The 25,837-nt window shown below is 44.2% G+C and overlaps 1 protein-coding gene across 1 annotated transcript; it reads right to left on the bottom strand.

Moving 5' to 3' along the window:
• Window positions 1-15,159: 15,159 nt before the first annotated feature.
• Window positions 15,160-25,355, bottom strand: MSX2 (msh homeobox 2). The gene is made up of 2 exons (XM_061616924.1): window positions 24,699-25,355; window positions 15,160-17,867 (listed from the first exon to the last, which is right to left on the bottom strand). The coding sequence occupies exons 1-2, from the start codon at window positions 25,033-25,035 to the stop codon at window positions 17,443-17,445; spliced, it is 762 nt and encodes a 253-aa protein (XP_061472908.1). The 5' UTR covers window positions 25,036-25,355; the 3' UTR covers window positions 15,160-17,442.
• Window positions 25,356-25,837: the final 482 nt, after the last annotated feature.

The raw sequence follows: 25,837 nt of genomic DNA, 5'->3' as shown, positions 1-25,837 counted from the left end.
AGTAAGCATTTCTTCTGAGTAGACCTGTATAGGGTTGCTCGGTTAGTTTATGGGTATACACCAATTTTTTAGTTCCACCTCAATTTCCTTTCAGCTTCCCAGAGCCTATCTGTGAAAGGTAGTGGCCAGCCTCCATCCCTCCCCCTCTTACTGGTACTAATCTGTTTCTCACCAAGTATTTACAATTATTTCTTAAAAAATATAGACTCCCAATTATAGGATCTGTATAAGTGAGTTTTGATTCTGGCCTTAAGCAAAACTGGGCAGAATAATATATGATAAGGATGAGGGTAGGGAGATGGAATGTTGACCGTTTTAGTTCCATTTTTTAGAAGAATGTCAAAGAGAAGAGATGAAGAAAGGAGAATGATCTGAGATGGACTGGTCCATTTTAGGGCACCCAGCTAGACCAGATGGCCTTTGGGGTTCTGACTGTTGAAGAATAAAAATTACTAAGCCTAGGGAGGGGGTGCACTCTCCTTCTCGGAAGAACTGAAACAGAGGCTGGATGGTCACCTCTCAGGGATGCTGGAGCTGCCAATTCCTGCCCTGAGCAGAGGGCTGGACTAAATGACCAGCTCTAAAACTCTGTGATTGTCATATGACTCCTTGAGGCAATATGATGAAGACTTGGAAAACTGCTGACCTGGTTGTGAGCGATTAGGGATTCCCATTCTGGAACCAATGCATGAAATGACCGCATTTAACACAAGCACTTGTCTCTCTTGGGATTGACGATTCAGAGCCACACTCTTAATCCTGTTCCAGGCTTTTAAAAGTACCCAATAACCAGTTTCCTTTGCAGCCCAAAGAGAGCAAGCAAGCAAGTTTTGTATGTGCTGAGTGCTAGTTGATATCAGTTGTTGTAAGCAAGTACTATGCAGGAATGCAGTCTCTGGGGGTCTTGAAAATGGAAATGGACTGCCTTCAAGTCGATTCCAACTTATGGCGACCCCTATGAATAGGGTTTTCATGGTAACTGATCTGCGACAAAGCAGAAGTCAACATTTTATTTTATTGTTTAATTTGTATTTTTGTTTTGTTTTGTTTTGTTTTTGAAAATTTGAATAAAAATTAATGATAAAATTAATGATAAAAAAGTAAGTGGTATTCAGAGGTGGTTTACCATTAGACCTCTTACTTTTTGAGGAGCCAGGTCCCAGTGTCCTATCAGTCAATCAGAAGAGGCCCAAGGAGTGTCAATTGCAAGCAAGCCTGCATTAGTTCCTATTTCAAAAAGTTGTGGAGAGTGAGAATTCTGTAATTGCAGAAGAGGAGACAGTGAATCCTGATGATAGCATCCCGTCTACAGCATCAAGCAGTTGGGTAGCAGCGGGAGATAGATGAGTAGACACTGAATCCAGTAATTCAAGCAATATCTCTGACAGTGAGAAATGAAGTGGAGAAGCAGAAAGCAGTATTCAAGCCTTGCCAGATTAAAATATTAGAAGGTTGTATAACCTTAGAAGGGGGCATGGTTGTGACTATCATGAAGGGACCTTGCATTTCTCAATTTGCCACTCCACTACTGGTACTATGTCCTATTACTTGAGCAGGTGACGGGGGAAGAAAGCCAACTATGCTACTCAGAGTAGACCCAATAAAATTAATGACTCTAAATCAGTCATGTCTGTTGATTTCCATGGGCCTACTCTGAAGAGGAGTAGCATTGTGTCCTCATTCTGCCCTCATGCACACCTTGCCAGTCTTAGGCGTTAGCTAGACCCTTGCTTCCTTTCAATAGCCAGCAATGCAAGGAAGCATTGGCCTCCATAAAAGAGGTTTTGCTTCAAACCAAGGATTAAAGGAGGAACCAAGACAGAGCTCCTGCTGGAATGAAACGGCTGCCTGGAAGATAAAGCGAGGAGAGAAAGCAGAATTTGCCCCTGAAGATGTGGGCAAGGCAGCTTTTGCATACTGTCGAGTGGCTGGCAGGGGAATCCTACAGGCCAGCCTAGGTCCTTAACAGTCAGACGTCAACTGCTTCTGTAAGTGGAAGCAGGAGCATTTCAGGGATAATGGCTCGGCCGTTTCCAGCTTCTACCATGTCTTACCTCTGAATAATACCTGTCTATTACAGACAACCAGCAGGAGAAGGCAATTCCAGACACACATCTGCCCGTCTCAGTATCTATCCCAGTGGCATTTGACTGTCCTCCCCTGGAAACAGAATGCTAGCCTAGAAATATGTTCTTCTTGTCCAGCATTTGTTGTTGTTGTTATGTGCCTTCAAGTTGATTACCACTTATGGTGACCCTATGAATCAGTAACCTCCAAGAGCATCTGTCATGAACCACCCTGTTCAGATCTTGCGAGTTCAGGTCTGTGGCTTCCTTTATGGAATCAATCCATCTCTTGTTTGGTATTCCTCTTTTTCTACTCCCTTCCATTTTTCCCAGCATTATTGTCTTTTCAAGTGAATCCTGTCTTCTCATGATGTGTCCAAAGTATGATAATCTCAGTTTCATCTTTTTAGCTTCTAGTGATAGTTCTGGTTTAATTTGTTCTAACACCCAATTATTGGGGGTTTTTGCAGTCCATGGTATGCACAAAGCTCTCCCTCCAATGCCACATTTCAAACAAGTTGATTTTTCTCTTATCCACTTTTTTCACTGTCCATCTTTCACATCCATACATAGAAATCAGGAACACCATGATCTGAATTATCCTGACTTTGGTGTTCAGAGATACATATTTTCATTTGAGGACCTTTTCTTGATATTTCTCCCTCCAATTTTCATACCTCCTTCATCTTGGTCCAATCCCGCTTTCCATATGATATGTTCTGCGTACAGATTAAACAAATAGGGTGATAAAATACACCCCTGTCTCACACCCTTTCCAATTGGGAACCAATCGGTTTCTCCATATTCTGTCCTTACAGTACCCTCTTGTCCAGAGTATAGGTTGCGCATCAGGACAACCAGATGCTGTGGCACCCCCATTTCTTTTAAAGCATTCCATAGTTTTTCATGAACTACACAGTCAAAGGCTTTGCTGTAATCTCTAAAGCACAGGGTGATTTTCTTCTGAAATTCCTTGGTCCGTTCCATTATCCAATGTATGTTTGCGATATGATCTCTGGTACCTCTTCCCTTTCTAAATCCAGCTTGAACATCTGGCATTTCTCGCTCCATATATGGTAAGAGCCTTTGTTGTAGAACTTGTCCAGCATGAATGGGCTTAATCAAGCTCTCAGTGATCTCCCCACCCACCCTGACCAAATCAGGGTCCTCTTAACTTTCTAAAAAAAACTTCACAAGGGGACCAATGGGAGGCCAGACAAGGTGTTTCCCTCCAGATGTTGCTAGAGTACTGCAACTTCCAGCTTCTCTGAGCATTGGCCACGATGGCTGGGGTGAAGGGAGATGGAGTCTAACAATAGTTGGAGAGCTATAGGTCAGCCATCCCTGGACAGCACTGTTGGCCTATCTGGTCCAGCATTGTCTCCACTAACTGGCAACATCTCTCTAGGGGTTTCAGGCAGGAGTTTTTCTCAGCCCCACATGGAGATGATGGGAATTGAACCTGTGACCTTTCACGTGGAAAGCATGTGCTCTTCCACTGAGCTGCAGCCTTTCTCCTCAAGGGTGAGGGGGCCTGAAATGCATACATTGGCCCCAAGCTAATTCACACGTGCATGCGCAACACCGGATGTTTCATCTTGTGTGAATCTGGCTCGTTATTCTTTCTTTGAAGCGATGTAGGAGTCCTGTCTGTAATAACCATGCCTTGAGGTTGCAAGTCTGAAAGTCTGAAGAGGCCCGTATGGATTGGGGGGAGGGGCTCCTCTAAAGTGAGAGCCTGAAGATCCGCGTTTTCTTTTTCCTCCTGTCTGAGCGCTGTTAGGCCTGGGGAGAAACAGCAAGAGCCGCTGCCTTTAAACCAGGATCAAAACAACAGGAGAGCCGAACTCGGCGTCAGCAGGAGCCGGCCTGTTCCAAAGCCTTCCGCTCCCGTCGGCTTCGATATTAACCCCTGGCCCCTCCCGGGAGCCCCAGCCACTGTCTTAATTAGTGCAACCACCCATGAAAAGCCGGGTTCGAAGCCGCATTATTTGCCCCTGTGTGAAACAGCAACAAGCCCTATAAACAATTGTTAGCTTGGCTTGTTGCCTCTGGTAAATTACACAGCATTAAAAAATAATGCTTTTCATATTAGGCAGTAATTAAAGGTTGGGACAGCTTGAAAACAAGAGCCTGGTTGGGGGGGGGTCGAGGGGCCGAATCAAAGAAAATATAAAAATGTTCTTTCAAGAGTTATGGGAGGCTAATAAAGTATGTCTGTTCGAGAGAACCACTTTGCCCCCAGCTACAGCCAAACTGGAGCCGCGGCAATTGCCTCTCAATAAGATAATGATATTCCTTTCTCTGCTATTAAAAGGCTCCCAGTGCAAACTTAAAATGATTTATTTAATTTAAGAAATTATGAGGTGTAACTTCAAAGCGTAAGCCGTTAGTAATGGAAAACACCAGGTTGTTTCAAATTATAATAATAATTGTTTGGAATACACTGACATCAAAGTGCTTTCATCACCAAATAAAATATAGCCCAGACCCCGAGATCCAGGGGAGTTTATTGAGGAGACATGTCGTATGTACGTGTATGTGTGTGTGCACGCGTGAGTGTGTTTATTATTTCCTTATCACCAGACATTATTTTAGCAGCTCCTTTTCTCAGCTTTGAAGTTTTGACAGTCTTAAATTAGGTTTATTGCATTTTTGGCTCGCCGATGGGAGATTCTCTTGGCTGCTGATTTTTCATTCTGATCCGGGGTTTCCATCCCCCTCCCGTCGCTGTTTCCAGGGGACTCACGTTTGTTGTTTAACACAGTGCCTTGATAGCCCAGAATTGGCTATTAAAAGTCATTAAAAAGCAAATAACTCTTTCTCCCACTCCTTCTTCGTCTCTTTTCTAAAGCAATCCATTACACGTCGGGGAAAATATTCTTATTTAAAACAAACTTCGGGCTTAAATTCTGACACAATCAGCTGAATAGAGAAAAACAGAAATGGGCAGCGCATATTTTCAGAAGGAAGGCAGTCCCCTTCCCTTTATGAGCTTCTTGTTCCCCCCCCCCCGCCACACAAAGCCATCTTTTAGGCAGCGTCTTTACTGCCAAGAAAATTTGCTTTCCGCCGTCAGACGGTGGCAGAGGATTTAATTTCCTTGAATAGTTTTACAAAACAAAAACAAAAACTCTGCCGGTGTGTCCGCATACACACACGGTCAAAACCCTGGTTCTGGAAGACAGCGGAAAGATGTTAAGCCCCGTGGAAACAGGAAAGCCAACATTTGCTGGCATTTCTCGACATCGTTGCAGCTTTATAGACCAGGATTTCCATTTAAAGCAGCAGGAAGGGAATTGCCTTGCGTTGTTAAAGAGCGAGGCTGACTTGATGGAAAGATGGGTCTGCATCCCTTTGCAGTCTGGGGAAAGCATCTAAGAGGTCCGGCGCGCACTCACCCCGCCCCCTCCTCTGCGTCTTTGAGGTGCGGGCCGCTGAACTTGGCATTCAAGTACGAGAAACAGAAAGACACCTTTCTCTGACGGTGGCCACCCATCGGAGTCAAAATAAATATGAATTAGGTGGCGAACATAAGCCCTCTTAAACGGGGGAGTCAGCCCCGTTGAACGCAGAGGCCTTTCTCATTCCCCCGGCATTGGAGCGGCCTGACGGCGACGTTTGCTTTTCTGCATGAAACGCAGACCGAGCTGAACCGGTTGGGAAGCATTTTCAGACCCTTACTATTCCCTCCACACCCACTCACCCGCCCTCTTCAGACACGCTGGAAATAAATTCAGTTGGATTTACTTCCGAGGAAATATAGTCAGGGTCGGAATAGGAGAGGAAGTGATTTGCACCCCGTGCTTAACCAGATTTACCTGGAAGAAAATCCTGTTGACATCAATGGGACATTACCGCTGCGTCATCTGTTTGGGCCTCGGCGTCTCCGCCCTTCTACGTCGCTTGTCGGTTTCATCTTCCTCTTCAGGTCATAAATTTACAAACTGCTCTCTTGTGATAGTCTACAAAGTTGCAACAAACAAATCAACTCTTTTTAAAGCAGTCCACAGCTCTTGCCTTGCCTGCTCTCGGAAGTGTGTGTGTGTGTGTGTGTGGTGAGGGGAGAGAGAGATCTCTGGATTATGGACTATGATTAAAGTTGTTAAATGATTAAACACATCTCTTCCTCGCCTCAAATTTATTTTCCACATTGAGAAATCAATAAACTATGTCTATGTTTTGCACATTAAGTGTTGCCAATATCATATACACATACACATAAAGCCTATAGGACTGGTTGCCAGTTCCTGCAGATTAAACACCAATAAACTCAGGCTGCATATATTTCGAGGAGGAAACATGAAATCAACGGGATTTCGAAGTGCTTCTTCACTCTGCGTAGAGTGTACCCTAAGACTGCACTTCTAGAAAGTAACAGTGCAAATTTCAGCATGTTTACTCAGAAGTTCCAGGGTGTTTTCAGACCCGTGTTGATTGAGGAATATATGCTGCTTATGCCTGCAAGGGTTTTTTGTTTGTTTGGGGTTTTTTTGCGGGGGGGGGTTCCCCAGCATCCACACAAAGACGTCGGCATCAAAATCAGGATTAACCTGTTCATCGAAAAATCAAGTTTTTAAAAAGGAACTTGCGGCCAACAACCTGTTTGCCATATATGAATGACCCCTTTGCAGTATTAAGCCCCCATCTAAGCACCTCCACTGAGTTCAGTGGTGCTTACTCTCCAGCAGTTGTGTTTCAGTCTGGTTGCATTCCATAGTCTCTTGAAATCTGCGTGATGGTGGTGCTCAAGTAATGGCAGTCAGGCGTTCTGTGGTTGGATGATGTTGCTTGGTTTTGCCACCTTGAAAGGATTACACGTTGTTAAGTGTTTCTGAGATTCTTTCACCAACTCGGAAATTCCTCCCAATGGAAGAGAGAGAGAGAGAGAGAGAGAGAGAGACGCTATCACTGGGGTATGTGTGAACTACAGCAGTGCTTAAATATATCCATAAATGAACATATACATAATAAGCACTAAACGTTTTCAGAATATACACGACCATGCGCGCGGCCAGAGTCAAAGTTCGGGGAAGGCACCAAAAAAGTAGGGGGGCAGAAAAATTCTGTATTTTAAAAAAAAATGATTGGAGGGAGGAAATTTTTAGGGGACGCCCCCCAGCCCCTGCCCCACTACACGACCGACAACTGATATACTCCTTTAGCAGGGGTGATTTTTATAATAATAATAAAAATTATTATTATTATACTGTAATTGCTGCCCTGGGCGCCTACTGGGAGGAAGGGCGGGATATAAATCAAATCAAAAATAAATAAAATCAGAAGCACGCTGACTTTGGAATACGTTCCATTTGAACTCAGTATGGCTGACTTCTGAGAAAATTCAGCATGCATAGGGTCAGGCTGTAATTTCTTTTCTTTTTTAAAGTTATCCAGAGCTGTAGAAACCTGTTGAGAGGGGAATTCCTGGGGTGGGGGACAAGGGAGAGGGAGGATAACTGATCATGAACAAGACACCTGTAGGAGGGTAGCCCTATCCAAGGTAGACAAGTAAATCCTGAAGAGATCGGACTGAGTTCAATGGAATTTATTTCCAATTGCCGCAGAGTGCATAGGGTTGTGCCAATGGATATCCATACGTTCACATAATATGATGTGCTAAATTATCGATCACATCAGTATTATTCCATATCTTCAGATAAGTGTAGGCATATTTTAAAAGCGTGTCTGTAGTACAGACCGGGAGGGGGGGAAATCCCTTAAGCCTCCCTCCCAAACCTCGAAAGAACTGTTGTACACCGCCATTCCTTAGAATCAAACACAGTGTTTGAAATCAATGGTATTTACTTCCTAGTGCGCATAGGAGCCAGGTCTTGGTTCCAATGCATACCCTTAAACCTGTGGATATTGCACACACAAACCACTTTTTGTAACGAAATGGACACGAGCACGGTGTGAACTGAATATTGCCTCATCCAAACTTGGTTATTCTCTTGCTGCGTTACACTACACACGCGCCTGTTACATACATACATCACACTGTTCACACACAATGTTTTAATCTATAAGGACATGGAAGTATCTCAGAACCTTGAGACAGCCCAGAGAAGAAAAGATATCATTTTCATCTGCGACAACAACAGAGGTAAAGATGCCAGCGTTCGGGTTGAGAACAAAGCAACGAACAACAATATTAGCGAACTTCGATTCCAGTTCCAGACGCTGATCTCTTCCTTTTTCCTCTGTGCCCCGCCCAGTTGTTGGAGATTTATGGCAAGGGCGAAAAAACACCGCAGAAGATGGGCAAGACGCTTCGGCGAGGCCCTCAGAGGCCTGCGGAGAAGCCCTAGAAGTCGGTAGGTGCCAAGGTTGCCGGAGTAAACTCAGCTAAGCCTGTTGCAATGCCAGACGTGAACGTGACGGATTGGTCTGACCCGAGGGTTGCGAGGTCTACTTTTGCCGTCGAGAAATAAGACTTTGCGGGCGACAAGGGTGGAGGGGAATGCGAGTTCGTCCTCAAAAGGATATTCTCTAAATCCCACAGGAACAACCAGCCTTCCCCAAGAGGACCCTTTGCTTGCTCCGGATTGAGTCCAGAACTTGCATGGGATCGACCCGAGGAAACTCTATGGAAGCCTGAGGTTGCAACCTTATGCACACTTGGGCTGCAATCCAATGCACACGTACCTGGAAATAATTGTTGAAAGTGGGGCAAGTGCAACTCCTGTTTTGTTCTTTTGTTTGTGCTCCAGAAGGAAGATAGAGCTAGGGTCCTCCAGATGGATAGGCTTGTTTACCTTTACCTGTGATGCTCTGACTGACTTCCTTCTGTTGCTAGACTGTGACGCCTTTAGGGAAGCTTACCTGCCCCTCCTCCTTCCGCCCTTTGCATTCCTTTGTCCTCCGACTGTCAGGAGAGAGGAGACATCCCTCTGCTCTCTCCAAGCATGGGCTAATTCCCACACATGGGCGTTAAACTTCCAACTTAGCCAGTTAGTTAGAACTAGGTTTGCTTTTCTATCTACTATGTATTTCTATAAATAAAGTAGCTTTTCTTATTTTACTAAGTCTTCAGTCTCAGTGATGCTGATGCAGGGTAAAAGCCTGCTTTCTTAGGTAAACACATGCACATGCTGGCACACTCACATTTCAACATCTGCTGTTACTCTGCTGCTGTGGTGTTGCTTTAAACAAAATTAAGCACACACAAATACACATAGCGCCACAGTAATTCCCATTGACCCCAATGGAGCTTACTTCTGAGTATTGGATTGCAGTCTTAGCTGGGAGTAAGCCGTGGATGAGACTTTATGCTTAAACCTAAGCATAGGAACACTGGAAGTCAGACCCTTGGTCTATCTAGCTCAATATTGTCTACACTGATTGGCAGAGGCTCTCCAGGGTTTCAAGCAGGAGTCTCTCCCCAGCCCTAACTGGAGATGTGGGGAATTGAACTTGGGGCCTTCTGCATGCAGGGTAGATACTCCACCACTGATCTAAGGCCCTTCCCCAAAGCACAGATACTAAGAATTAAATCTCCCTGCGCTCAATGAGGTTTACTCCCTAAGAAGTGTATTTAGGATTGGAGCCTTAATTCCCACAAATCCTGCACATGATACCAGGAGTTCAGCCCTGCTGGAATCAATGGATTGGACTGTTGCGCTGTGTGTAGTTGTGTTGCTTAATTTCATTTAAAACCAGCACCACAGCAGCAGAGAGTAACAGCAGATGTTGAAATGTGAGTGTGCCAGAGTGTGCGTGTGTTTGCCTAAGAAAGCAGGCTTTTACCCTGCATCAGCATCACTGAGACTGGAGACTTAGTAAAATAAGGAAAGCTACTTTATTTAGAGAAATACATAGCAGATAGAAAAGGCATACCTAGTTTTAACTAACTAGCTAAGTTGGAGGCGTAACGCCCAGGTGCTGGGGTTAGCCTCATGCTTCGAGAGAGAGCAGAGACAAAGGGATGTCTCCTCTCTTCTGGACAGTTGGAGGACAAAGGAATGGAAAGGGCAGAAGGAGGAGGGGCAGGTAAGCTTCCCTGAAGACGTCACAGTCTAGCGACAGAAGGAAGTCAGTCAGAGCATCACAGGTAAACGGTAAACAAAGCCTATCCATCTGGAGGACCCTAGCCCTATCTTCCTTCTGGAGCTTAAACAAAAGAACAAAACAGGAATTGCTCTTGCCCCACTTCCAACATGGACTTCAAGAAAGCGCGTCAATGAGAATAGGCTGAGTTGCCTTTAGGCTCGCCTTCCTAGGATGCAACCCACACGGCTCACATGCGGAACGCGGAAGTTCTCCCACCCACCCAAGGCAGGGGACTAACTGGACTGAATAACTGAACCTGCCCTGGTCCACAGCAAGTCAGCAAGGCTTCAGTGACGCGAAACTGATCCTTGACCATCAGTGACCATCAGGATCAGTTAACATCAGGCTCAGATTTTACATCGGTTTACATCAGGCTCAGATTTTATGTGACTGGGCAATGGGCATGACAGGGCGCCCCAGAAGATGACCCGAAAGGAACGGGTTGATTTTTAAGTTGTAGCGCAGGTCGCTGACGAATATTAGCGTCCAAGAAGAGAGCAATGAAGGAGGAGCCGAGAGAAAACTATTAATACTACTCCTACACGTGCACTCCTTAGAAGTTCGATGGGGCTAACTCTCAGGTAAGATGATACAGGCTTTCAGCCCAAAGGAGCCAACTGTTCAATATTAGACTTAAAGCAAAAGACATTTCAAGATATTTTGTTCCCGTTTCTCATCCTTCCGGTCTTCATCCCTCACTACCGCCGTGACCGTGAGGGCGAGAAGGCCCGTGGCCTTCTTTTCTTTAGTGTGATTCTCCGCACGTCTCCTCAGACTCCCATGGGACTTGCTCCCAGGGAGGTGTGTATAGGATTGCCATCCAAATGCCAGATCTCCACTGGAGTCACTGTATATTAGTCAACAACCAGGCACGTTGCAATGTGAGGGTTGCACAACAATCCCCAGTCTTATCTGCACCATTCTCCGGATGCTTAAGATAAGAGAACCTGGAATGAAAATTGGTTTAAAAAACTGCTGTTATCGACAGTTACTGTATTCTACCCCCCCTCTGTGTGTGTGTGTGTGAGAGAGAGAGAGACAGAGACAGAGACAGAGAGACAGACACGGGAGCGCACACTAGACAGGAGAGCTGTATTCAGGCAGATTTGAGCACGAGTATATCCGTGCCTGTAACTTGCTTTCTTCTTGGCCATAGACCCTATAAGAACATAAGTAGAACCTGCTGGGTCGGCCCATTAGTCCTGCATCCTGTTCTCACAGTGGCCAACCGGAATGCCGATGGGAAGCATCCGAGCCCGGACCTGAGTGCGACAGCACTCCTTCCGCTTGTGATTCCCAGCAGTGGTATGCGGAGCCATGCTGCATCTGACAGTGGAGGCAGAACACGGCCAACACTAGTAGCCACTGATACTCCTTCGCCTTCATGAGCTCGGGTAAGCCCCCTTTTAAAGCCACTCAAGTCGGCGTCTCCTCCAATCTTTCTCGCGGAGTTAAAGCTTGCAGTCCTGTACGCTGGGTGTATGCCTGATTAAAAACCGTCGGTGAAAAAACCAGCCTGCGTAGAATCGGGCTGCGCATTCGGCGGAAGTGGATGAAACCGACTAAGCGCTTCGGCGGCAATCCTGTCTTGTACCATGACGTCTGTCCTACTGAACTCAGCGGGACTCGCTTCGGAGTCAGCGACAAGCTCGAGATCGGGACGCGCCTGGACACTTTCCCTCCGAGGGCTCAGCCCGGGCGTTCGCTGCGTGCCTCAAAGCGAATCCGGCGTGCCAAGAAAAGGGGCCCTTTTTCAAAGCAAGCTCCGGATTGAAGCGATGCCTTGATTCAATAGAGCCCCAGGAGTCTCTCGCCTTCACCCTCCGTAGAAGGCAGGAAACCCCGGGGTTTGACAAGGAAATGGGACAACAGGAAAGGCAGACTCCGCAGAGTCTGACGGCCACTGGCTCAGCCGTGCCCAAAAGCCTATCCCTAACTGTTTATGGCAACAGCTCTGTTGCGGGGGAATTCAGAATCCCGGGGGCGCGAGGGCGGGAAGGGGGGGTACATTCCTTCCATTGACGGCGCGGACAGACTCCGCTCATCAAGTTGGAATTCTGAAAACTCAACCATTTTTCCCGCCCTCTTTTTTTAAAACAAATTTAAGGCCGAAGATGTATTGCTCCAGTTATTGTCTGCTTTCTCCTGGATTTTTTTTAAAGCTTCCCTACCTAAATCCGATGCCAACGAGCAAACTCGCCTCAGCCTCTCTCTTCCGGCTCTCCAATGGCATCTGTTTTGTGTCAGAAAGTACTCCGGGAACAATTCGACTTTGCATTCAAATAGCCCCTATTAAAGAGCCGCTTTCTCAGCTTCTTACGAAAGATTTTGAGGCGGGAGGGGCGACTTGGGGCTAATGATGCAACGCTGTTTTCCGGGTTCACTGGATGTAATTGATTTATTGCACGCACGCACTCACAAAAGTGCCTTGGGGGCACCTTCTATTAGGGCTGCGACGAAATCTCACCAGCATGTTTTTAACAGACACCTCCCTTTCATAAAATCTGCTACTCAGTTCACTCGGCCTTTCGATTGGAGGGATTAATCATTTGGGAGCCGGGTAGAATTCCAGATGGAAGAGGTCGCAAATTGTCTCTGCTAAAAAGAGAATTAAGGGGCGGGGGAACGTGGAAGTTTTCCCCTTCAACACCCAGGACTTCTGCAATAAATCCTGGAGTCCCTTGCAAGATCATTCCTAACACCCTCAAAGCTCCTTTGCTCAAAGAATTTCCAGCGCGGAGATTTGCCAGTAATCCCTGACACGGCTGATTTATACCAAAGAACTCCTGCTTTCTCTTTGCTTTATAACCCTCCCCGTCTCAGTTATTTTTAAGGGCAGCTAGGATCATTAGAAGAGCGCTCTTTCTCTCTTCTATGCTAAATTAAGGCAAATCGTTCCTTTAGAGAGAAAGCTCCCCCTCCATTTTTTATAGCACAACTACACACGATAATTAGAAAGGTATGCGGGTGAAAGGGGCGGGGCAAATAATTGAAAACGCCCTAAATCTGGATGGTTTGATCCGGTTTCTTTCGCTTCCCTGTCCCGACGCTCCAGTGTGGATTCCAGACTTTGCTCTGAGAAAATAGCGCTATGCACAGGGTTTACTAAGCCATGATAGGTGTTGCCCCACTAACTGTAACGCATTTCCTTACCTCTTATTTTTCTATTAGGACTCCCGTGTCTAACAGTTGCATGATGGACCGAAATGCAACAGGTGAAGTTTCTCCACAACTGCATGTCCATTTTAAAAAGCGGCAATCCTATTCCAGAATAGTCCCATCGAAGCAGACTGCTCTAGAATAAGTGGATGGCAGCACTGAAAACCAAGGGTGCTTCCAGACGGCTGCTTAAGGTGGGATTGGTGCTCCTCATGCATGCAGGTTTTTGTGGCATCCACTCAACATCACTGGCACCAGTATGCCAACCCTCCCCCACCCATTTAATTTAGATCTACACTTTGGGGGGCCAACTATCCATTTGCAAACTGAGCCCCTATCTGGAAGCACCCCAAGAGAACCACAGAACCAGTTTTGAATCTGACCTCTTCCATGAACTCTATAGGGCTGTAGTCCTATTGCAGCTTGAACTCAATGTGGCTTACTTCTTAGCAGACTGTATAGATATTGCATTGTTGGTGGCCTCAGGGAAGTCACCTCCTCTCAGGCTTAGGTCTCCATCTACGCTATGGACATACTAATCTAACCTACCTTACAGGGCTGTTGTCAAAATTATTAACAGCACAAGCCTAACACTGTCTACTCAGAAGTCAGTCGTGTTGAATTAAATGGGGTTTACTCCCAAGGTTAGGATTGTAGACTAAAAAAGAGTGCCTGACGTGCTTTGAACAGTTAGGGCTACATTCGCCTGCACTTGAAGTCACACACTTACCTGGGAGCAAGCCCCTTTGAAGTATGGCCTACTTCTGAGTAGACATGGTTGGGATTGTGCTGTACGTCTCATTGCACTTAGCAGAATTCACTGCTGCATAAACATACGGAGGATCCGCCTGTTAAAATGCTAAGTGCTATGTCAGTGCTAAGAACCAAGAGTCGAAGAGATATCTAGGTAATCCTTCCGTAGAGTCGAGATTCTCCAGCCATTAACCCTGATAGATGCTGGCCTGGTCTTCTTTTAAAGCTGCTCTTTAAAAAAAAAAAAACACACACACACAGTCAAGACGTCTCTGTGTCTCTCTTTTAAACCAGAGCTCTCCTCCATCCTCGAAAGGTCTGACTGCAACAGAACAAATAAATGTTCGTTTGCAAAAAGTTTTGCTGCTTCAAGATAGGCATGCGGGATACCGTTTTTGCAGCAACGGGATCTATAAAAGGCATCTTTGTCGCAGAAAGTTAAAATAAGGCAGACTATATAAACCGCTTGATTCAATTTGTCCCAGCCTGTGAAGAAAGAGTAATCCATTTCCTCAGCTCAGCTTGTCACCAGTTGGGAATGCAAAAACAAAAACAAACACAAACTCTGCTCTCTAATCAAGTAGAAGGATTTCCGGCAACAGCCACAAACAACTTGAGTGCATAAAAGCATCCATATACCCGGGCTTTTTGGATCCTGTTGTCTCTATCTCGGGCAAGTAGGAGCTTGACATAACCTCCTCTCCACAATTCCACTGTGAGCTAGTCAATTTCCAGCTGGCAGAGGTCAGATACGCACAGCAGGACTCCTGATGGACGGCCTAGGCTAGCTGGGCTTTTGACTCCGATGACTAGCACAATCGCGCGCGTGTGTGTGTGTGTATAAACGTGGTTTTGTTTCCTAATACAATCCTTGACTTCTTTTTATGAATTTCTCCGCGAATATTGCTCAAATGACCTAATCCTACAACTTGAGTGGGAAGGGAGGCAATAATGGGCACACTTACTGTGAAGCAAGTCCCATTAAACTCTATGGTGTTTACTTTGGAGTAAGGAAGTGCAGGAATGAGCAGCAAGAGGAGTACATTCAGGAAAATTCTGCCGCCAATTTGAATGGAATCAGAAATTTATTCTTTCTCATATCAGAAGAAGGTTATTGCTACTTACTAACTGGTGTAAACAGTGAGTAACTTTACCAAAATCAGGTATAAATATAATAGTCACAAAACGGTATCAATAGTCTGCATGCATTAAAGAAGCCAAGGGAAGGTTGTTTACAATACAACCCCATACAGATCTACTTAGAAGTAAGCCCCATTGGTTCAATGGGACTTAATTCCAGTGAGTATAGGATTGCAGCCTAAATTAAGAGGGGGCCCATAAGATTTGACTTTTTTATTTAAATTATATCAACATACATTTGTTGCAGATTTGGCTTTTCTTCAGATTGAAATTTAGGAAGGAGACACAAATGATAATTCTGAGTATTTCTTTGATTTTGACCCAGAAAAAGTATAAATGGCATCAAGTCATTTAAAAAAATAACTCCAAGCATGGACAAACCCACACACAATTAAACAATGTTTTTTAATTTAATTCTAAATAAAAGAGATAATAATAAATCTTCAATAAAATATATAAAATTGTACAAGGCATCCCTTTCAAAGGGATTTTAATATGCTGGGGTTAAAAGGGTTGAACTGAGCTAATGGAGAGGGTTCACAGCACAGCCTGTAGCAGGGCAAAAACAAAACACAACTCCAAAACAAATCTTGTGGCTCTTTTTTTTTTATAAACATGCAAAAATACATCTCAGAGAAGTCCTGTCTTGAACAGTCTGCATCCTCTATAGACACTTTACCACAAAGTTTAGCAATAGCAATATTAAAATAATTAGTATAATAAAAACGGGTTATATAGTACCAACTACACTAAAGAGAATTCTTCCCTCCCCTCCCCCCACAAAAAACAAATTAAAAGAAAGGGAGGGTGGTCCTGACTTTAGAGTGAGTGGCACTATCTAGTTCCCATAGGTTTGTTTGGTTTTCTGGATCTATGGGTGTTTCAAGAAACGTTTAACCACAGATTCTTTTCTACAAGCTAGTAAAGGTTAAGATTACTGCAATAAAAACAAAACAAACTCTGCAACATGGTTTTGATAGTCTCTCTGCACATAAATGCACACGTGAACATATACACACACACTTCTGAAAAGCAACACCTCTGTTCTTTATACCTCTATTCTGGTTTTTTTCTTCCTCATATCCAAAAAGTCAAGTGTACATAGACTTGACTGTAAACTAGCAAGCTAGGGAGAATGTGATCAAGAGAAAACTTGTATAAACCTCTCAGGCCTGCCTCCTTTGCCACTGCATACATACAACCCCTTATGTGATGTCTTATAAAGCAAGAATATTCTGCAACCTAAGGATGAACAAAATTATCATCGGCCTGACTCCTTGGCATGGTAGGTTCCTTTATCTGGGCCAGTCCCATTGATTATCATGGAACTACTCTAGACCAAATAGTTATTTATTTATTATATTTCTACCCCACCTTTCTTTTTCATGACTGAAACCCAAGGCGGCTTACAGATGGTTCCCAGGCAGTCTCCTATCCAGACACTGACCAAACCTGACCCTGCTTAGCTTCAGCAGGTAACTGGTCACATGTGCCTTCAGACCATAGCCTAGAACGGAAAAACTGCCTTGCAGGATCAGACCTATGGTCCACCTAGACCACCATTTTGCATTTGAGACATTCCAGCTGCTTACACTTCCAATGAAGGGCTAGACTGCAGTGCAAGACCCAATGGGAAATGCAGAAACTAACATCATGCCTCTACTTAAGTCTGGTTTTATTTCTGAAGTTGGTTTTAGAAATAAAACCCATGTATGTATTTAAACTTCCCCCACCAAGTCAAACAACCAATCGAAACATGCATTCCTACTTACAACCACATTTAAATTGGGAGTAAGTGCCATTGAATAGACTGGGACTTACTTCTGACTAAACATGCACAGGATCGAGCTGCAAGTTAAGGAATGAACTGCTCCTATTTTCAAAACAGAACAAAATGAAACATGGCTTGATACTCCACTGGGAACATCAGGGGGAATGTATATGCTGTGAACATGCATGGTTTCATTGTTGATTTCTTTCTCCTCCCCCGCCCCTATGTGCAGTATATAAACAAACTATATTAGTTTAAGCATGTATGTTCAAAAAAACCTTTCTTTCAGGAACAGATTCTGAGTGCTAAGATTACACTCGGCTGGTTCCCCAACCTGCAGAATACAGGCTCTGCTTTTCATTTCAAACTCCTATATACTTGATAAGGCACATACAAGCATGCAGAAAAATGGCCAGTATTGGTTTTTGTGCTGCACTCTTGAATTGGGCAAGATCCACCAGAAAGTCTCTGATTGCCTCGCTGCTTTGCTTTCTGATCTTCTTATGATAAATGGTACATGCTATATCCAACTGGAGTAGCATAGAGTCCCACAGGTGGGATGGGAAGGACAGGTCTATGAAAGGGATACGACGTTCCATAGAGTGAGGCTGCCTGGATAGGGGAGTTGATGGGGAAAGGAAGGCTAAAGCCAGATGGCAACATGGGCTTGGCTGCCATTTTTAATTTCTCCAGCTCTGCTTCCTGCAGTCTCTTTGCCTTGGCCCTCCGGTTTTGGAACCAGATTTTGACCTGGGTCTCTGTGAGGTTAAGCGAGCTTGAGAATTCAGCCCTCTCGGCAATGGAGAGATATTGCTTCTGACGGAATTTGCGCTCTAAAGCCAGAAGTTGGGAGGTGGTGAAAGGTGTCCGGGGCTTCCGATTTGTCTTGTGTTTTCTCAGCGTGCAGGCTGTGGGACTCAGGTGTCCTGGAAAGGAAGACAAAGATCAGTTACCTAAGAAAAAGAGGATGATAGCTGCCAAATGTCAGAAAAGCAGCTTCTTCTGTCCTCCTCAGCGTATGAATGAAAATTAATATGGGATATAAAAGATAATAGTGAAATCTGAGCTATGCCTACGCAGAGGTAAGCCCTATAGAATTCAGTGGGGTTGCTTTCCAGGTATGTGGAGCTAGAATTGTGGTCTAATTGTTTAAAAATAACATTAAAGCAGTCCCATTGCTGTGAGGGGAGCTACAGTACAGAGGCAGCCAGGTCTGATTGTACCAAATCCTAGTGTCTCTCTCTCACATTCACACTGGGACATCAAACACTAAGACAAGTGCTTAAAAAGAATTCCTGCACTTACGTTAGAGCATATATGAAAGAAAGCAGAACACAGGAAAGTCAGACGCTCAAAATGGAGAATGGTACATTACACTTTACAACTTATAGCATAATTTTCTATTCGTAATGTGAATGTTTGCAAGCTGGTTTTAGCAAAAGCGTGTTGCTTGGTGAATATCCTGAGCTCACTATAAAAAACCTTACACTGGATCAAAGCATGACCCATCCAGTCTATTACACCTTTCTGTATTATTTAATCATCTACCCAATATATTCTAGTTTTTTGTCTGCATTGTCCGAAGTGTTCAAAACTTCAGCAAATCTAATGAAGACAATGACACAGGGGTTGCTTTGCCCTTAATAACCCATTTAAAAACTATCCTAGCTGCTTGCGTTGGCTACCAAGTGTACACCTGACAGGGACTCACATTTGATTGCAAGTGTATTTGTCATATTCACATCTTACATTTTAAGTGTACACTTAAAACTTCTTGGGTGTACAGAAAGAAAACATATGAATACTCCTGATCCATTACACACACAGGACCAAGTTTTAAACACCTTTTGAATGGCTTGCTGCAAGTGATGCTATGTCCCACTCCTCACACCAGCAGGAATCCAATAGGCATATATTTCTGTAAGGCAAGGTTGGGCAGAATGTAGATCAGAATCTACAGGTAGATCTCTGAGAAATTTCCAGTAGATCAGCAAGGGTTTCCCACTCCCAATTGTTTAGCAATAACAATAACTAAACAACATCTTTCCCCATCTAAATTAGGCTGCTGGAATGAGGAAAGCTAATGAGGAGTAGACTTTTGGGTGAAAGGACTGTGAACTCAGTTCTTGTTATTCCTAGGCTCAGAATGTGCTCAGAAGTGCCCTGTTCATCAGTCCTAACTGTATGTCCTTTGCACTTGATTCTGGTTGGTAGATCAAGTGAAAAACAAAGTAGATCTGATAAGCCCATCTCTGTTGTCAGGTATATCGAGATTTAAAGTGAGCCAATGGAGGATCAAATAGGTAGGTATGCTGACAAGTGTTAATCTCGTATCCTTACCAACAGTCAACACAGCAAAGACGTTAGCTTCAGTATTCCTGAAATGTTATGGGACCTAATTGCACTAATATAACTGCCCACTTGCATTGCCAGATCACTGCCCAGGCCTTTGTGCAACTTCATGAAGGGCTTTCACCTAAAAGCAAACTGCAAAGTCACCATCATACTGAAACAGACTGCTGTCAAAACAGTCAGTCATCTTTCTTTTTTGCAGCAATCGCATCTATGTATGACATCCTAGTGAGGAGTCCTACAAAAAGTTAAGGGCATATGAAAACCTCTGCCAGTGTGTGCATCTTGGTAAGAACTGGGGGAACAAGAATTTCTATGGGTCATTACTGAAGCAGAAAGTGGAACATGTTACTAAAGGAATGAGTTACTAGCTAGAAGTGGGTTCTTTAAAAAAAAATCTCATAAGAGATAATAATAAATACATCCCCAGTCACTACTTGTTAAGATTTTGCCAGCAGGAATGACATCTTTGGTCAGAAAGTTTAGTTGAAGCTTTGCCTGAGGACACCGGAGTAGGGTCTGATAAGGTTTGTGTGTGTGTGTGTTAATTGCCAAGACTTTCATTGAAATCAATAGTAGATGTTATCTGTGAGCAAAACGTTGACTGCCATTCCATTAACCCCCATTTTAGGCTCCTGTATTCTAAGCTAGCAATAAAAAATAAAATTGATACACTGATTCAACATATACTTTCTATGACATGTGCTAATCTTAATACATATATATATATAGCTGCACAACATCTAAAGCTAATACAAGATGTGGCATTTGTTTCATATCTTGTTCCATTACAAGCCAAGGCCTGTAATTTACATAGTAATAGCCTTGTCTCTTTTTAAAGCTCAATTTACATTTCAGTAGCAGAAGTTCCAGGATTCAGCAATGGTATGTGAAAAGCATAAAGCAAAATGGCCAGCATCAAGAACCTGGATGTATTTGACATGGAACTGATATATTCCATCAATGGGACTTATTTCCAAGTATCTGTGATGAAGATCACAGTCTTAAGACCACTTGAAAATTTACAGTACAATTCTATGTCTGTTCACCAAGTAGCAAGTCGCATTATGTTCAGTGGGGCTTACTCCTTAATAAATTTGTTTAAGACTGCAGCCTCAGAATCATAGAATAGTTTTGTAGGAAATATTAGTTCAAGAGGTAAATGTTTAAGATAGCATTAAACTTAAAGCCAAGATAGTTTAAATAGCCAACACATTTCAGAATAAATCGTACTGTAGTAATGCCGATGATTTGGATGGAGTGGTATTTTTCTCCTGTATCTCTCCCCCCCCCAGTTTATTAAAGGGTTTGGGGGGATGTAAAATACACTTGAATATGCATATATGTGGAAGGACCCATTTAAATCAGTGGGATTTATTTCTCTGTGTGTATGGGGTGATGGTAGAATAACTTCACCTACAGCTTTATCCAAAGCTTATGTTAGGATGCTGCTGTAAGTTCAGTTTCACCCATACTACGATCTGGGAGACCAGGGTTCGAATCCCCATATTGCCATGAAGCTCACTGGGTGACCTTGGGCCAGTCACTGCCTCTCAGCCTCATGAAAACCCTATTCATAGGGTTGCCATAAGTCAGAATCGACTTGAAGGCAGTGCATACATGCATAACATGGCATTTGAGAACAAAATACATTATTTGCTTGGTGCAACAAGTGGGCTGTTATTAGAAAATATTAAGAGAAGCATTGTCTTTCCCCAGCCCTCCCCAATTAAAGCAAAGCAAAAGGTGATTTGTTAATAACTATCCCACATATTTGGTGCTGGGCAAAATTAATAACTAGAAGGCTGATTTCTGTGGTCAAGACTAGATGTTGCTCAGAAAAAACAGTCTCTCTCCCTACAGTTCATGAATTACTTTTTTGTAAACTGCATAATCTCTTTAAGGAGAGATTTAGTCAGACTTTAAGGATATAGTCTATAACGTAACTAGAATAAAACTTGCTTTTGCATTATCTTTACTTGTTTAGAACAAGTTTCAATATCCCACTGAGAATTCTTTAAGCCAAGAAAACTTCAGTTGCACAGGTGCATTGAGTTTCATGGAGGCTTATCCCCAAGTAAATGTGCATAGGACTGCAGTCTTAATTTTAAAAGGTTCTATTAGGGTTTCACCCCTTTATCAGATATGAAGGAGAGTATGTTAACTTTTAAAAAGTGGTAATGGTTTTTAATATGATACTGGTTGGAAAAATCTGTTTCAGAGCAAGACAAAAATTAAGAGAACCCGTTAGATACACTGGCATAACCATTTGTTTCCAAAATACAATATTACTGTGTCATGAGAAGACACATATACTAAAGTTTGGTGACTGTTTTAATGATCTCCTAACCATGCATACAAGAAAATCTTAATCTGTTTCTCTCTTAATTTATTTCTGATAAGATTCTTTCTTCTTCCTTGTCACAATTATTTAAAAGTGATTGAGAGCCTCTTTATACTTATATAACCTTTAAAAAACTATTCCTTATATTTTTATGCAACAATGTCTTACACTTTGTACTACGCACACACTCCTATATCCTCTACTTTTATCATTTTCTCCAGGTGACTTTTTGGCTTATTTTATTATTCAGGAAACACATACGCACGCTAGATAAACCCATATTGTTTTCATGTTGAAAATAAACAAGCTTGGGAGTCAAACAGACCCGAGACACTGGAGACAGGCAGATTTAAAGAATCCCTAGAGCAATTTATTAATTTGTATAGACTCTGAAGAACAATAATTCCACTATTCAGAAAGCTCCACTTCTCTGGGATTTTCCATCTCTCTCTCTCCCCCCTCCCCAGCATTTCTTCATTTGGAAACATATTTGCTTGAAAGCTCCACTGAAATCAGATTGAACTATAACTTTCAAGTGAAAGCTGCTTTAAGACGGGTTTCAGATTCTTCACCCAGTTCAGTCAGTTCCATGTCCTGAAACCCAGAGACAAGCAAAAAGGCCATAGATGTGCAATAATTTTGTGGAGAGCTATAAACAAATAATCTGAAAGTCCACTGGATACTTAAATATGTGTAATTATTTTGTAAAATAAAACACAAAGCTTTGTCCTGTTATTCATATTTAGAATTGCCAACAGTTTCTGATTGTTTAGGGAAAGTGGTAGGTCTTCTAAGGCTGCAATCCTAAACCCACTTACCTGAGGGTAAACACCACTGAATTCAACAGGACTTACTTCTGAGGAGATTACACTGCAAATAATGCTGCTGTTGAGATTTAAAATAATCAGCCATTTTGATGGCTTGGAGGGTGCACTCCTATGCCAATTTACTTGGGTGTGTGGTCTCACTGAACTGAATGGGACTGAGCTCTGAGCAAAGGGGCGCTGGATAAGCAGCAAGAGGAGGGAACATGTAGAAGAAAAAGCTAGGCCTCAATTGCCTTTAGGGGGACTTCACTGAATGAAAGTCTAGGGGGAAAAGACACAGAAACTGAACTAACCATAGAAACCCTTGCCTGCTATACATCTCCCCCAGCAAATGCCATTTGCTGGGAAAGTTTTTTTGTAAACAAAAATATAGTCATTTATAAGCTGGTTCTAAACCCTGCCCACCTCGAAATAAATTCCATTAAAAGAAAGTCCAGTGGAACCTTAAAGAGTAAGACATTTGTTCCGCCATACGTTTTTTATGGGGCAGATCCTACTTTATCATACACCAGGGTGCAGTGAACTCTGGCGCATGAAAGCTTACGCCACAACAGACGTGTCAGTCTTTTAAAGTGCCATCAGATTCTTTGTTCTTATTTTTTTATTAATGGCATTTACTTCTGAGTAAGCAGGGTTAGAATCAGAGTATAAACTTACTATTTTCAGTTGGATACAAAACACTTTTCCAAGAAATTAACTGTTTCTGGGGAATATGTATATAACAATTATGGGCAACTACCATCTCTGCTACCCTTCTAGCATTAAAGGACATGTTATGAGGTTCCTCCACTCCACATTTTCTATCATTTTCCCTCTCCTCATATCCAAAATATTAGATGGAGCTGAGCTGACTGTGATAAGGGCAGAGGAGCATGTGTGTGTTTGCATAATAGTATCAATCAATGTTGTGGTGAGCTCAAAGAGAAAATCAGAAAACATGAAATAAGGATGGGTCAAAGGCCCTAAGTTAAGACATGCGGGGGGGGGGAACAACCCTCACATTTTTCAGAATCCAAACAGATTTTAGAAGATTCAAAATCAGTCCAGAAATTTGGTCCTAGAACATGTGTTTCGGGGTGACACATTAATGTGGTGGGCAATGAGATCTGCAGAAACGTTCTGAGAAGGGAACCTTGAAAGGCAAAGCAATGGGCAGAACGTGAGCGATGCTGTCACGGGGTATCCATCTCTCCTATACAGTCAGGGAGCTCAGCAGGAGACGTGCCGCCCAACTAACGAAGAAGCTCCCAACTAACGATGACGAAAAAAGGCCGATCCTTCCCGGCTTATATATTTCTCATTTATTCAGTCCCTGGGCTGAGTTCGGAGCCCCCCCCCCCCAACACGGCTCGGTTTGAGACACGCAGTTAAGAGTGAATAAAGAAAACCCGAGGTGCGCTTAGGAGTCTGGAGGCAGTTTGCTGTTACAGGTGCACCAGAGAAGGCAACAGAGGGCGATTAAAAGAACGATGGCCTATTCTCCGACTAGGAAAGCCAACAAGTCTGCCTCACTGGGGTTTCTGCCTGCTAAGTGAAGACAAGAGGGGGGAAAACCTACCGCAAAAATAAAATAATTGAAGTAGGCGAGAGTTTTGCTCACACGGGCACTGAAAAAGTGGCGGAGCAGAGACCTAGACACGGCACCACACGGTCCTCTCTTTCCTGCCAGTGGAAAGCGGCATGACTAACACGACTTGGAAAGAGAAGAGAGGGTCTCTGGCGCTCTGGGACGCGGCTGTAGAGAGGTCGGCCGCTGGCATCTGTCTGGACAGTTCCAGGCACCTACCGAGCAGGTCCACCATAAGGTAGGGGAGAAGATCACGGCGGTAGTGTGGACAATTGTTGTTATTGCTGTACTTATTAGGTGCACGCAAAAGAAGGGGCTTTAAGGCTTCGGCCGAGCTATCTTGCTAAGTTATTAACAGGATACATCGTGCTTCCTGCCTCAGTTTCCCGACTTGGTCCTGTAAAACTGCCTTCCCCGGAGATCATGCTGCTGGATCCGGCTCAATATTTCCCTCCCTTCCTCCTGCTCTAAAAAAGCTGGGACGCCGTTCTTCTGCGAGCTCAAACTGGGCTACGGCTGGCCCTAAACGGCCGAGGAAAGAGTCTTGCAAGCCCCCTCCCCTCTCCATTTCCTCCCGCAGCCCCATTTTGGAGGCTCTCCCTCCACCCTCAGAGGTTCAGACGGCTCGGTCCTCCCCGCCGACCCGACTGCCAGGGGAAAGACTCACTTGGGGGAGGGGAGTATCTGCCGGCCTCCGGGATCCACGAAGAGCCATCCTCGGAATTCTCGGATTTAACCGACGAGGTCTCGAAGGTTTTTGTAAGCCCCCCGGGGCTGGGAGCTTCCCTGGAGACGTGACCGGGCAAGAGCAGGTTCCTGGAAGTGCCCAAGCCAGCCCCTTCCATGCCTCCGCTCGTCTCTCGGGGGGGCTTTTTGTCAGACATGAGCGCTTCCACGCTGAAAGGCAAACTGGAGACCTTCACTTTGTGGCGATCTTCGGCCCCAGCGGCGGGGCCCTCTTCGTCCAAGGAGAAAACCTCCTTCGCTTTCGAAGGAGAAGACATCACGGCGCAGCTTTGCAAGGATCCCTGCTCCGAGAGCTGCCGCCCCCCACCGCCGCCCTCTTGTCCTTCTTCAGTTCCAGACCACTCAATCAATCTCTGGCTCAGGCGCTCCCGGACACACCAGCTCCGCTCACATCAGCTCCAACAGCCGATCAACTTTTTTTCCTCCCCTTTTTTGGGAGACTTCTGGCTGTTTCCTCCTTTGGGAAGTTGAGTAAGCGCGGCTCAGCCAATGCGAGCTGCCTGTGGCGGTGACGTAAGGCGATGAGTCATGTGATTGGCTCTGAACGGGTACAAGTAGGGTTTTTTTCGTCTTCCTTTTAAATAAATTAGAAGTTAATGACATGGGCAGCAAACGGAGCTGTGTTATTAGTGAGCTTTCCAGCGCTGTAACTTTGCCAAAACAGGAAAGTCAGCGAAGTAATTAGGACTGATGATATGAAGAGGAAATTCTGAGAGCGCCGATCCCCCTGCTCTGTCTAGTTTAGCCTCTGACACTTGAAAACTCCTATGTTCCGATCAGCCCGCAAGAGCTGCCAGCCAGTGATTCTCCCTGCAAACACGAAAGCACGCGCCGAGGCCTTAGGAAAGTTATAATTATGTAATAATATTGCCTCGACAAGCCCACCCCAAGCCATCTTGTCTATTATATTGGCGCTAGCGTGGTTAGTTAAATCAATGATTCCCCACCCTTAAGGAGCCCATCATCAACAGTTTCCGCGGATCCTTGCAAGAAGGGTCTTCAGGATGCCTCCAGCAGCGAACGCTGCTGCGGGACCATAGGAAGGACGGCAACAAAACA

This window comes from Rhineura floridana, chromosome 3 (genome assembly GCF_030035675.1).
Source record: "Rhineura floridana isolate rRhiFlo1 chromosome 3, rRhiFlo1.hap2, whole genome shotgun sequence".
NCBI lineage: Eukaryota > Metazoa > Chordata > Lepidosauria > Squamata > Rhineuridae > Rhineura > Rhineura floridana.
The sequence above is the reverse complement of the archived record's forward strand: the minus strand, read 5'-3'. Positions and strand labels throughout refer to the sequence as shown.

Coding starts and splice junctions, on each gene's coding strand:
- MSX2 (XM_061616924.1), bottom strand. CDS start 25,035: ATGTCTTCTCCTTCGAAAGCGAAGGAGGTTTTCTCCTTGGACGAAGAG. Junction 17,868..24,698: donor CAGATACTCCCCTCCCCCAA/GTGAGTCTTTCC, acceptor CTTCCTTTCCAG/GACACCTGAGTCCCACAGCC.